Genomic DNA, 14585 nt, shown 5'->3' on the forward strand with positions numbered 1-14585 from the left:
TTTCACATTATGGTTTTTCACTTTTTTCTAATAGCCGAGAGTATCGTGATATTATTAATATGTCGGTAATAATAATTAATTGGCCAACGTACCTATTACAGTTGCCGATGGTAAAATAGTTGAAGATAAATTTAAATATGTTTTAGAAAAATTGAAGAATATAAAACTATTAAAATTGAATCTGAGGTTATGGAAGAAAATCAAAATGTGAGTTTAGAGATAACGCCAAGTGTTTTTAATTATTTTAAATATGCTCCGATAACAAGAGAAGATGTTAAACGTACTTTTTCAACATATCAACATATTTTAAGAGTAGTAGACTATAAAATTTTCTTGAACACAATTAAAAAATGTATATAATTTTAAATTTTAACTTAAAAGAATAGTATGTTTTAATTTTTCATAATTTTCTTTTTTAATACTGTTTAATATTCTGTTATTTGTTTATGTATTTCGTGTTACTTAAGTAAGTAAATAAAGTAATTAACAATTATATATGTTATAATGTGATATTTTATGGTTTTATTATGTACCAGACTTCAATTTATTTTCCGTTGAAATTTTAACGTATTTATACTGAAATAATTTTGATATATTTTTATCGCAATTTTGACATGGTTTTAAGTGTAATTTTTACATAACTTTTTGTCACGCCTGCACCGAAAGTTTGATTTTCGATAGCGGTTGAAGCGTTGGAAAGCGTCCTTTTTCCGTCCTGCGGGCGGTAAAGTGGGAATTCCTAAAAGTGCCGGCGGTAAAGTGGGAATCACTAATAGTGCTGCGCGGACATTTCACGAACGTATACCCTGCACACACAGGTACTGAAATCCATACCATAGTCCTTACAAAACATAAACTTTCGGTTACATTTTATAATCATATAACAATCTTCATGCGTGACGCTTAAAATAAATAAAACCAAATCGTATCTCATTGTTGTCGTAGAATTATAGTCTAGTTGTTGCATTACCTTTGCCGTGATCGATGAATGCAGAGGCCTGATAAAAATGGTAGGTATTTGTGGCTCGTGCGGGAAGGCGATTTCAGTGTTGGGCGAAATACGGCCCTCGCCTGCGGCTCATGCTGCACACGTCGCCCGCCACTGAAATACCTGACTTACCGCCCTTTCCACGCAATATACTATTAACGCAATTAAATCTGGTCGTAATATTTTACATTACATACGAAACAGAAAGAGGGTAGTAGGCACCATTTAATTTATTACCAACCACCCGCCACCCCTCATCGACCCTCATAACCGGTCGACACAAATATTATGTTTGCAGCTGTCTTATGAAATAGTCGGCTTCTACAACCAGAAACGAATATTCTGAGGGGAAAAATAACCTCGAGGTCGAGCATTTGTGCGTTCGTGTGCGAGTGTGCGAGTCTCCGAAAAACACTCGGCGATGCATGTTTACACAGCAGCGGTTGACCTTCGGGCTCGGCCAATCGCATAACCTCCCGACCTCGCCACGACCTAAAAACACTATACACTACACACCAAAACCGACCACAGAGAATATTATGGAAATCTACACTAGGATTGTTTGAAAAAATTTTGAATAAAGTAAATAATATTATAATAACTGATAACGACGCATTTAAGGCAATGATGAAAATATGCAATCAATTTTGAATATTTGTAATAAACGCAAAACTAATCCTAAAATGTTCCCCTTCAAAAAGCCGCTCCCTTAGCTTGTAAAATTATTATTTTGCAAAAGCTCACTAATCAGACAAATTTTCAATATCAGACAAAAGGGACTTTTAAACTGAAATGTTAATAATGAGATGAATGGTATTATATATAGAGATATACATTTCACGATTACAATTATTATTACTTAAGATCGTAATTAATAGTAACTACGCTATCGGCAACAAACCATCTTGCCAGAATTTAAGAGTCAATTATATCAATAAAATATCAAAATTTAAAACTGACTAATATACTATTAGTGAGTGAGTTGGCATATGGTAAAAAATAATCAAAATTTGAATATATCTCTAGTTCGATTTTTAAAGCGATTCCTTTGAATGTTAAAAAGTTAGCACTTAAGTTTCGTAGAAAACCTTATACTATGATCCTCGTGGAACACAGTTTAAAAAAACACTATATTATAATATATTATCGTATCATTAATAGTTCTTTGTATTATATCAGTAGTATAAAGTCCATTAAAACCAAACACTGCGTTTCCTGCTGGTTGGTTCATTTTTATATGAAAAAGTGTTCATTAAATTCCAAAAACGTCAATAGTTATTTCGCCGTTTGTCATAGGTAGGTACACAAAACAACAAACATTTAACACACACACACACACACACACACACACTTATATAGGTATTTAATGCCAAATATGCTACTTATTGGCACATTGAACTCGTTTTTTCTTTAAATATACATTCAAACATCCGTCTGTTTTATATTATATTATTTATCCGCACGTACCAAACTACAATATAATACCAAGTGTGCAGAAGTATAATTTTGTTATATAACCTAAAACACAATACGGGTGCCTACTACCTAGTACTCACTCTACCTGTACAGTTGCGTAGACATGATTTCTGAAAGGGGGGGGGCATCAAAAAAAGAAAATGACATATGACATAGCTATATGGGAGCGGAAAATTGGAAATTCCTCCACCCTCTCAAAAACATTTTACTTAGGTAGTAAAATATTTAACAGTAAGAAACAACGAATATATAATTTGAATTGATTCAAAATTCACATCAAACACAATATGGGAGATTAACCACTCCAAAGTCAAGGGGGGATCTGACCACCACAAACCCCCTTGTATACGCCACTGCACCTGTAATCCGTATATTTAGGTATACATTGCTAAACCCATATAAACGACAATAAATGCGATTCACATCGTTGCTCATCGTCAACTTAATTGTATTAACTTCCGACAAATACGGATAGTCTGACACAGTTGCCATTTCACATTTTCAAAATGATTTCAATGTGAGTACCTATAATATAATAATATATTATTTAATGTTACACATCGCCCGCCAGGGAACCTAGTAAAAAAAAAGTTTTCGGTCCTATAGTAGCTACATTAATTTTGACTGTGTCGGAGATGCCAACAAAAAAATAATGACAAAAAAGGTTAAAAATATAGTCACCTATAATACAAAATATTTATAATGGACAATCTATAATAGTCGTATAATAATTGTCTGCAGCTTAGATAATATAGATAATGTATATTTTTATTTTTTATTTTCTATAATTGATTATTTTATAAAATAGTAACAATATTACAATAGGTACAATTTAATTATTATTTAAACCATTGGTAGTGCGAGATTTGACTTTTTATTTTTTTTCTCATCAAATAAAATAGGAAAATAAATATATTTTCGCAAATTTATTGAAAAAGAAAATAATAAATAAAAACATTTTATTATAACTATAAACGAGTAGTTGTATTTATTCATTACACAATGTAAAAATAAAGCTGTCCGCGGTAGGATTGGTGCTTTGAGGACGAATTTTAAAAAAAAAAGTGTCCAGATGCCAGTTGGATCGGTCGTTGAAGTCGACGGAAAATGTAAAGCATTTTGACAAAATCTTCAATAAAATGTACCTATTATATTAGTAATTAATTGTTTTTACTAAAATGTCAAAATATATAATAATGGGGGTAGGTAACCTATTTTTATTGAATTCTGCACATAACATAATATGATACAACCCACATGATTGATTTATGGAAAGTATATGTAACATAGTTGTGTCATACCTTGTGTATTACATAATAATATTATAATAGATAGGCAATAGGCAATAGCATATTATAACTGGTGACACCTGACCAATTAATATTTTTGAACGGCCAGATATAAGAAATCTGGAAATTGTTCGTAGGCCATCATCAATATTCATGTCAGTAAAAACCAGAGCACAAATGATAAATTACAACACTAGAACGTTTAATATATTTGTCGAAGATAAATCGTATCGTATTATCAGTTTTTACTTTTTTTCTCGTGCCTCTGTCTACCAGATAAAATGTGTACGCCATTTTGTGACCCCAGCCCTATATATTTTATATCATTGGACCTATTATTTGGCCTTTTAGTTTCAACAGTAATTTTACTAACGATCTAGTAACACACTAACAGTTAATGGTTATAGTACCTGATAACTGGGATAATTTATGAACTACACTACTACACCAAAAAAATAAATACGTGTAAATAGTGTGTTACACACAATAACATTAATTAGTTATATTATATAATAGTCATTAGTCAATAGTATACACTTATAATATTATATCACTAGGGCCGATATATTATAGCCTTCAAGCCTCTCGGTTAGGTTTTTATTAACGATAGGAACATATTTTAATGGTTAGATAGTATGTAGGTATGAAAAATGTTATTATTTATTATTTACAGCGTAAAAATAAATATTAAAATAATAAAGGTGGGTAATAATAAAAGGTATAATAAAAGTGGATGACGCTCTGCTGTACAATAGGTTACAAGTGGGTCACTGTAATGGATGGTGTTAAATTTGAATTCAATGATATAATATCATTGTGTAAGAAAAATGATTCTGAGCGAAAACGGCCAGTCAGCCTATGATATTACCAAGTATATTTGATGATATTATTGTGAATAAAGTAATTTATATATAATCTATTTACGTGGAGCCTTGTTTTCAATTTTCAATCCTTAGCTAAAAAAGTTGAAAATTTTATAAATTTTTTACTACAAAATAATTATTAAATTTTAAATTTCATAAATGTTGTCAACATTTGAACTTTAAATGATTATAAAAAAAATTGTGCATATGTATTTTTAATATTTTTTAACTGTTATTGTAACAACATATCAGGAGCTTTGCATTAAATTTTCACGCTTTTTTACCCAACAAATAACATTTTATTGATATTTATAGAAAAAAAAACTAAAAAAATTAAAAACTGACAATGTCCGTAAACAGCTCAAAAAGAGTCAAATTTTTTTCAAAATTTTATTGTGTATAGAAAATGCTAATATAAACATTTAGTGAAATTTTCAAGTATCTACAGTCGTTCGTTTTTTAATTAAAACAAAACAAGATAATCGTTACAAGAGAAATCGAGTGAATATCAAATGTTGTAAAAATATGAATGTCAAACGCTTATAAAAATTTAATTTGACTTTCTTGTAGACATTTTTTTTTTCTTGATAAAGGTAGATAAACTTATGGATAATCTTGTATTACATTATCAAATCTTAGATATAAAAATAAAAAAATTTATGAATTCTCAGCTTAAAATAATTTGTTGATTTTCGTGATTTTTCCGTATTTTGTCAAGATTTGAATTTTAAATGCTTATAAATAGAAACTGTGATTAAGGATTATCGGGTATAGAAGATGCAATTATAAACAATAAACATTCAGTCAAAATTTCATGTTCCTACGGTTTGTTTTAGAATTACACCAAAAACCAAAATCGATTTTCTCGAAAACAAATTTTGTGTATTCCCGTTTTTCCTTAATTTTTCTTTTAATTTTCACGTCGTTTTTAAAAACTATTGGGATTGGGATTTTTACTCTTGACCCACCCCTCCTCCCCCAAAAAAATACCATTTTTACTGTCCCAAAAGGTGATGACAGACACAAAAATAAAAATAAAATAAAAAAACACACATCATTGTAAAATCAATACATCAGAATCTAAAATGTTATTTCAATGGGTACAATAAAAGTGTTAAGCTGAATAAAATAAACGAAATACTTTCGAACGTAATCACAGCATCAAATGCTATTGGAAAACTGTATTTAAAAGTATTCCGAATACTAGGTCTGACAAGAATACAAGATTGGTTCCTAAAAATGGTTTTTTTTATCGAAAATACGCATAAGAAAAACGTTTTTTCTTTAGCGCTTGAAGTTATAGTTTTGATAAAATACGTCAAAATTGTGTAAATGACTAAATAACGGTACTACTAAATATTTACTATATCATAAATCTGTTTTTTTTATGAGTCTCACAGAGACAAGGACTGTACATATATTTTTTTAAATTTAATAACATTGTTTGGTAAAAAAGTTAAAAAAGTTTTTTTTATTTTTTTGAAACAATTAAAGATAGCCATTTTAATTGAGTTTATAATTGTGAACAATTTGACTTTTAAACTCAAAATCTCATGATTGTTAATAATTTTTTTAATTTTTTAGGTAAAACAGTAAAAGACCGTTTTTTGTCTGGATGGCGGGTCCCCCTCTACAGCTAATGGGTATATCCTCACGGGACACTGTATACTGTATAATATCATGGCTTGAATATACAAGGTTACATAGCCTATATTGTTATCAAACAAAAATTAAATGTAAGGGTTCATATCTTAGTATATATATTTTATTATATAGTATAATATGTATTATTATAATTATAGTATAGGCTGTCCCCTTACGCTGACATTTTAATTCTTTAACGTGATAGAATGATAGTGTGGGGGCACTATTGCAATAACCTTGTATATCCAAACCCTTGCTGTATATGTACTATAATATACTATTACACTATAATTAGTTGAAGGGCGTGTTGAACGTTTTATATAAACTATTTGATCCTATTGATATGTTGCAAATATTTGCCTCATTGAGCCGTTTAATTTGAGGTGTCACACGCTATTTGTTAAAAATGTATAAAAATTTCAATTTTATAGCTATAAAGCTTTAAAATATTTTGAAATAATACAAATAGTATAGTTTTTTCTGAAACCAAAACATATAATTAAATATTCAAACGATGAATTACAAATTTAATTGTCATTGTAATTTAAAATTATCATCGGCAGTACTTGAAATATTTGCGTACCTATATAATAATCAATAAATTATATTTACATACCGGTTAGGTACCTACTATATTATGCAATAATATTCTATTTAATATTTTACTGACAACGAATAACAAATAGGTAACGTAATTTTAGATTCTGAGCGGAGTGATGAATTTTTTGATCTTTCAATGTTAACGTGTGTCTTACTATTTTTACCTATTTTTATTTTTTTTGTCTGTGTACACGATAAGTAGTTGAAATAATGCTTCGATTTTCAACTTCAGTATCTTTTCCAGTGAGATAGTGAATCTATTTCGACGTTGGTGCATTGGGAGGTCAACATTTCAAATTCCTAGTAGTTTTAAAAATGACAGGAAAAACACACAAACAATTTAAGGAAAACGGTAACTTTTATATAAAATTGGTTTCTGAAAAAAAATCGATTTTGGTCTTTGGTATAAAATTAATAAATTATTGTGAATTAGATATTCAAAAAAATGTTCGGTTTTATATCTAAGCTTTGAAAATTTAATACAAGATCCCTCATAAGTTTGTTTACCGGAAAGTCAAAAAATTCTATACAATATGATAATAAATAATATTATTAATTGTATAGGTTTGTTTATAGGTTTATGTCCTACAGTCGTATACTATGTATGGTGTATGTATTCAATCGTATATTGTTACTTTATTGTTAATAGTTTAAAATACTCAATATCTAAACTCGACGTTTTTCTTTTAAATCTTAGGTTTGAAAATTTAATACAAAATTCCTCATAAGTTTGTCTACCTTTATCAAAAAAAGTGATGGGACTCGACCTCGGCGGCTTGGTGAGTGATATTATTACTAGAGACCATGATAACCTTATGTAAAGTAAAGTTAGTACCTTCATGGTATACATGTACTATTATTGATAAAATATTATTACAAATCTTATTATATATCGAACATTAAATGATATGTATTTTTTATTTTATAAATTATATAAATGATGGTTACTGATCTGGCCGTGGTATGTTGCACTTTCCAACCAAACGTGATATACTTTATATCAATGTAATACTATGACCATTTTTGAGATATTGACATGAATAACATATTCAATAATTAAATGTGTTTTTCTATAATTATCAACTAAAAATTTTTCACTCAGTTAAATAGCTAGAAAAACGAATACAAGATTCTCATTAGTTGTTATCACTGCTATTTAAAAAAACATTGACGATAAGTACATAGGTAGTCATTCTTTTAATAAGCATTTGAAGTTAACATTTTGACAACAACTGTCAAAATCACAATTACGCAAATTTGTATGTGGTAACTACCAACTTGTATATAACTTGATTCAATATAAAAAACCTACATGGTGACCTAGATTATGTCTTACCTTAAAATTAGATAATAGATACATTTACACATATTGGTGTAACAATTTCTTTATAATGAAAAAAATATATGTCTAAAACTTCCATTCCAGCCTTAAGAGTAGAAATAAAGGTATTCATTTTTCAAAATATTTTTTAATCGTATCTTAGGAATTATTGAACGTAAATATTGAATTGGAGACTATAAGTTATTATGGTGCGTCCACATTTGAGCAAATTGACATTGTTTAGTAATTAATAAAAATAAATAAAAGCCCAAGGGCCAACAGATCGTGTGTATAAAATCTTGTACGCACAATGTAAACTTTTACTAGCGTGGATGCGGCTTTATGAAGTTTTGGGTTTCCATTGTGTGAAGGATGTCTCTGCTCAATATTGCCTAATGTATGCAATACGTGGCATAACACCTATTTAGAATTAGATTGAGTAAATAACTTTAATAATCATATTAATAGGTAATTATAGTAGTATTTACTATTTACACTATGTAATGAAACATTTATAAAAACTTCATTAATTTTTAAGCTAGAGAAATAATAAAATAATAATAGTATAAATAAAAATGTTTATATACAAAGTATTATCATTAATTACTTTATATAAAATCTGTTCAATACACCTTTATATATTTATCTGATTAATATAGTTCATTCTAGACAACGTTCTAGCTGATTATACATAATATGATTTATAACAATTTTTTTTAATACAACCAGCTTTGTAAAAAATAGATATTGGTAGGTTAAATAAACTAAGATGATTTAGGTAGAATATTGCATATAATTAATATAATATAAACATACATGTTTACATCCATCATTGTTATACATTAACAAGTATCTGTTTAAAAGTCATGAAGTGCCTCTAGGAAATCGCCTTCTTCCATCTCTAGAGATAAAGGTGTATCAAGCCTACAAACTTGTATTCCATTGAACCGTAATCTGACACCATTCAAAGGCAAGTCCTAAAACATTACAATTTTGAATTAATTAATTGTAATTCTAAACATTAAACTGGCATTTAACTTAGTTAATATAGATAAAATAAAAAACAACACTAAAATTTAAAGTTTAAATTACATAATTTTTTAAATATCATAATTCAGTATTGACAGTCTTACACATATAATGCTATTACTGTATTGTTATAAAATTTAAAAGGACATCACATCCAAATTCCTTGAAAGTTATCAATTTTATCTAACAAGTTTTATTTTGCTAATTTTTTACATCAGTTATTCATCAGTGATGAAAACTACAAAGCAGAGCAAAATACTAGAAATATTACGTAGTTATCGTGCTTGTCTTATCTATGTGATAGCAAAATACCTATCTGTTAATAGGTATTGATTTTCGGAACTAATTTCAAATTATGTGATAGTATCAATAATGTAATTATTGTACCCAATAAATATACGCAACTCATGTTTATTAAATAATACATATTTATATTATTACTAATAAAATAATAAACCTCGATTACAATGGCAATATTTACTTGCTACTGGCTTCTACCAAACTTTCTTAATGTAATAGAATAGGCGTACTTGCACAAGTAAGAGATTGATGATCATTGAACAGTTTAATTTTTTCACTACTTAATTGTTAGAAATTGTACATACTCTCTGGCGAGTGAAATTTTTTTTGGAAATCAACATTGCTATAAAAATGTCTTGAGTGCTAACAATTAGAAGTAACCTCAAACATAATTAAATTAATCGCTCATGACTTTGTTTGCTGACAATCAAAGATTAAACTTGCACAATGTAATTAATACCTACCTAAGTAATTCACTTATTAGGTAGGTAGTTCTTGATTAAAATACATTATATTTCTGAATAATTTATGATTTCAAATATTGCATGGTAATTTAGTCTAAAATTTAGTAACTGTAATTTTAAAAGTTACAACTGCAAATACTTTTTGTTAGTTTATACTTACAGATCTTGTACAGTACGTTTTCATCAATCTGTCAAACGGTGTAGTCTTTTTGATGAGAAATTGAAGGCTTGTTCCGTCTCGTCTGCATACTTTGATATTTATGTGATTTTGATATGGTCCATTGGCTGGTCGAGCTTCTGCAGGTGGAGAATCTGGCGATGGGGCATCTACTGGTGGAGTGTCCTATAACACAAGCCATTTTTTTAGTATTAATTGGGGTATAAAATCTGACAAAATTTTAATTTGTACCAAACAGTTCATTATCAAATGTTCTAATTTTTAATTGACTGAGAACATTGAGCGATATAAACACTTTTTTGTAGTCAATCCATAGTTGATTCGTATGAACCACACGATTTATTAAGAGTTTGTCATACCCACATGTGTTGCCTTACACACACGTTAGTTGTCAGAAGTCAGTCAAATATAATCAACGTCAACGATAATCATAATAAAATTGTCAACAATAGTATTGAGATGAGAGTCCATGACGGTGATAAATTTCCGGTTCAAGGTAAACAGTTTTATGAATGATAACTTATAACATGGTGAATGTCATCACCCCAACAATTCTGGTACTATCGACACATTATAATAACGACCATAAACAAGACAAGATGAGCAACGGGTGCTCAGACCTGATGCACTATTGACATTTTCGACCGTTTGGCGAGACATGGGTAGTTAGCTGGTGGGTATTTGTGAAACAACCCATCGTGCGGTGTATGAAAATTATATGTAATTTATATATTAGGATGTATGAAAAAAACACGTCTGCCTGCTACAAGCCGGACGGATGCCGTCACCGCGAGAACTACACAATTGCGGGGGAAAAGACGGAAAATGAATCGAGAAAATCGCGGGGACGCGATCGCGAAGTGACGAGACGCGATACATTTCAATAAAACGATTATATTTCGTTTCCGTAGTTTGTAACGATTATAAAACACGGGCGAACAGCTGGTTAGGTTTTCGGCAACATACAATTATAATGATAATAATAATAATAATAATAATATCGTAATTAATCGATTCGCCGAATTTCACGACGATCGATCGCGTTAATACTCACTATGTTGAGGACGGTCATGTTTGTTTACACGTCTCTTGATAATATCCCGGAACGCGCACGACCGCTAAACACGAAATAAAAATGAGCAATGGCGTCTGGCGTCTGGCGTCTACAGTACGGGCGTGCGGACAACGAAAACGTTGTAGCGCTCCAAGTGATGGCCCTAACGAATAAACGCCAATGGCGGCGCTAGAATCCTCCGCACGTTTTCGAGGCCCACCTGGCCACTTACCGTGATATTCAACCCCTCCACCCCGCCAGCCTACACACGGCAGTTACCGGTAAGGCGGTAACTGAACGTATACCACGGTGCGGCTGTTGTGGACAGGACGCTTGCGTGACCTACGCACGGGTCTCGTTGAAATTATACCCGAAATTAATTATACATTTTAACGATCATTACCACTCGGTAATGATATAGTAATATAATTTGATAATGTTATGTACGGTTTAAATTGAAATAAATTTTTTCTTTGCCATGTTGAAACCACCGTAATTTTTCACCCATTGTCGATCGTCAGTGCTCTGACTGTAGGGAGTGTCAAATCATCGTTATCTTTCGACAAATACCGTACCGTTGGCAACGCTGGTAGCTTCGACAACCACGGACAACGGCAGACGGCGTTACCACGGCGTTACTACATGGCATTACTAGAGCACTATATAAGTGCTTATACTTTAGTGCCTTAGTATGTTGAGATGTGCTATCTGCGCATACGAGTGTAACTCGTCGCATATTTATATTTACTGCATTCTCAGTGATAAAGGTGATAACCAGTGATAAATATGTAACGAGTATACTTACGCGTCTCAATAAATCTTTACTATCTATGCTCGTTTTAGGCTATGGTTCCATTCGTTGCTTATTATCATTGCTTGCATTGATAGATTATAATCTATAAACCTTGTCCTTATCCGTGCTTATGATCTATCTATCTATCTGGTAATAATTGTGTCATCGTTATCATTTTGTTGCTATCAAACAAATTTGTTTTCTGAAATTCATACTGAATATTATTATTTCATATTTATTATTTCATGCTAATTATTCGTGTTTATAGATATGTCTAAATTGTTCACATAATATTAATTATTTTATTTATAAATTTAGTCTGAAGAAGATGAGCCTTTTGAGTCTTAAAACACAGCAAGTACTTACATGTATATGAAGATTAATAAAAAGTTTAAAAAGAAGACATCGTTGTAAAATTACTACATTCATGGTATAAGTGTATAACCCGTCCAGTTCATCTTGGACATCGGTGACCGTTACGATCCTTTAATGTAAAGTAATATCAACTGTGTTGGTAACTGTGACGTCAGCAGATGGCCAAGATCAACTGGACGGCTTATAAGTATACTTAATTTATAGTTAATCATGTTACAATGTAACAAAATATGATTTAAAACACAAACAATTAAAACTTGTCAACAGTAATAATTAATTTCAAAATGTAAAGTAATGTATAGAATGCATAACAATAATATTAAAAACTACCACTAGAAATGTTGGTAATGTTGTACTTCATAAAACAAATAATCATAGTTATAAATCTCAACAAAGTTTCTTTTTTTCTTGGATTTTGGCAAACCTAATAATTGTGCAGATGAATACTTGGAAGGTAATAATACTAAATCATTGTCTTTATTTGTCATAAAATTAATTTTTCAATGAACACTGTTTAAAATTTTAAAAAAATTGCAGTTTGGCTACCACTTCCTTTTTTTTTTGAAACAAGTACTTGAACAAGTTAAGAACGATGGTGCAAAAAAAAATTACTGCGCTAATCATTATTTTAGAAGTCTTATCCTCTCTAAGTTCGATATTTAATGTTTTTACGGTTCAATGGTATAAGGACTTCTTGATTTAATCTTCCCACAAAAAAATAATTGTATTAAAGTAATATATTTTTGGAATTTAGTTAAAGTTTAAATGTAGACGTTTAAACCAATAAGTATCACAATTTTGTACTTTCAAATATATCTTTTCTGGAATCATTGTAACTCCCAAAAAACGACAATATTTTATAAAGGCATTATTAAGGATATAGCCCAATCATTGGCACTTAATCAAACATATAATAATCATATTTATGGTTCGAACAGAAAAATATTTACTATATTTAGTTTACTAATTTTATTTTTCAGAGATAATCCAGCTGATCGACTAACAAAAGTTCAAAAACACAAGTAAGATATACAACATTTTTTAGAATATTTTGACAATCATATTGTATTCAAATGTTAATAACATTTTAGTTGATTTGATGGATTCAAATATTCAATTGGGAAGGACTATGTAATTGTACCCTGACTTCTTCTAACTTGCTAAAGTTGTACATTGCCGTGGACGTATAAAATATTGACAATTATCTGTCAGTCGCAGAGAGTCCACCACCATATAATTCAAAACTGGATGTAAATACGAATCATGGGCCATTCTTCGACAATTGATAACAACCAATTTTTACTCTAACAGACGGAGTTACTAACCGTAAAAACAAAATGTAAAATATATACATTAATACGTAATATTTAGTTGTAGCCACGGACATAAATAAGTTCTTAATAGTTATAGCAATTAGGAGACTTATAGGTTAAATATATAATCATGCTTCCACATAAGTACAAACTACAAAGTTACTACTTTTTTTCGCTATTTTATTTTATTATTATTATTAAATATGACATTATACATATGTATAAACTATACATACAGTAAAAAGGAAAAAAAGGGAATTATAAATATAATTATTAATTACATAAATTTAAATTTAAATACAGTTATTAAGCTAATCATAAGATTATATTATGTTAATTATATATAGGTATAAGTCATTACATGCTAAAAATTATAGTTCTAGTAGAAACCAATAAAAAATGTTGTGATTAGATCTCAGAGTTTTTTTTTATATTGGAAGGCATTGAATTGATAAAAGAAGGTCCTAAATAGTCAATGAATCTTTGACCAATATTTTTAGTTGTGTAATTTATTGAGATATTGTATATTCTATTACTTTTTGGATCTATGTTATTACTTATGGGAAACTTTTTTATAACAAACATGATTGCAAATTTTTTGTAAAGTAAATTGACAGGTATTACACCAAAATCTTTATAATTTAGTTTAGTAGGTCCGCCTAACATGTATTTATCAAGACGAATACGAACGATTTTACTTTGCTGGATATTTAAAGTCTTGATAGTATTTTCATAGGTACCACCCCATGCAATAATACCATACTGAAATACAGTGTTCGGAACATTCACTAAAAATGAACTCGTTCACGTCATATTTTTTTCAAACAAGTGCGTTCACGTTCTTTTAGAAACTGAACGCGTTTATTGGGTCGTTCATTTAATTTTTTTTTTTTATGAA

General features: G+C 29.7%; 1 protein-coding gene and 1 long non-coding RNA gene across 2 annotated transcripts; one reads left to right on the forward strand and one right to left on the reverse strand.

The window, feature by feature from the left end:
- Positions 1-8965: 8965 nt before the first annotated feature.
- Positions 8966-11297, reverse strand: LOC132933784 (small ubiquitin-related modifier 3-like). The gene is made up of 3 exons (XM_061000059.1): positions 11207-11297; positions 10135-10317; positions 8966-9158 (listed from the first exon to the last, which is right to left on the reverse strand). Exons 1-3 carry the CDS (start codon positions 11222-11224, stop codon positions 9039-9041), a joined length of 321 nt encoding a protein of 106 aa, XP_060856042.1. The 5' UTR covers positions 11225-11297; the 3' UTR covers positions 8966-9038.
- Positions 11298-12246: 949 nt separating this feature from the next.
- On the forward strand, positions 12247-14039 carry LOC132937181 (uncharacterized). The gene is made up of 3 exons (XR_009663626.1): positions 12247-12429; positions 13355-13396; positions 13466-14039. It is a non-coding gene; the product is annotated as an uncharacterized LOC132937181 (long non-coding RNA).
- Positions 14040-14585: the final 546 nt, after the last annotated feature.

The sequence above is a fragment of the Metopolophium dirhodum genome, chromosome 1 (assembly GCF_019925205.1).
Source record: "Metopolophium dirhodum isolate CAU chromosome 1, ASM1992520v1, whole genome shotgun sequence".
Taxonomy (NCBI): domain Eukaryota; kingdom Metazoa; phylum Arthropoda; class Insecta; order Hemiptera; family Aphididae; genus Metopolophium; species Metopolophium dirhodum.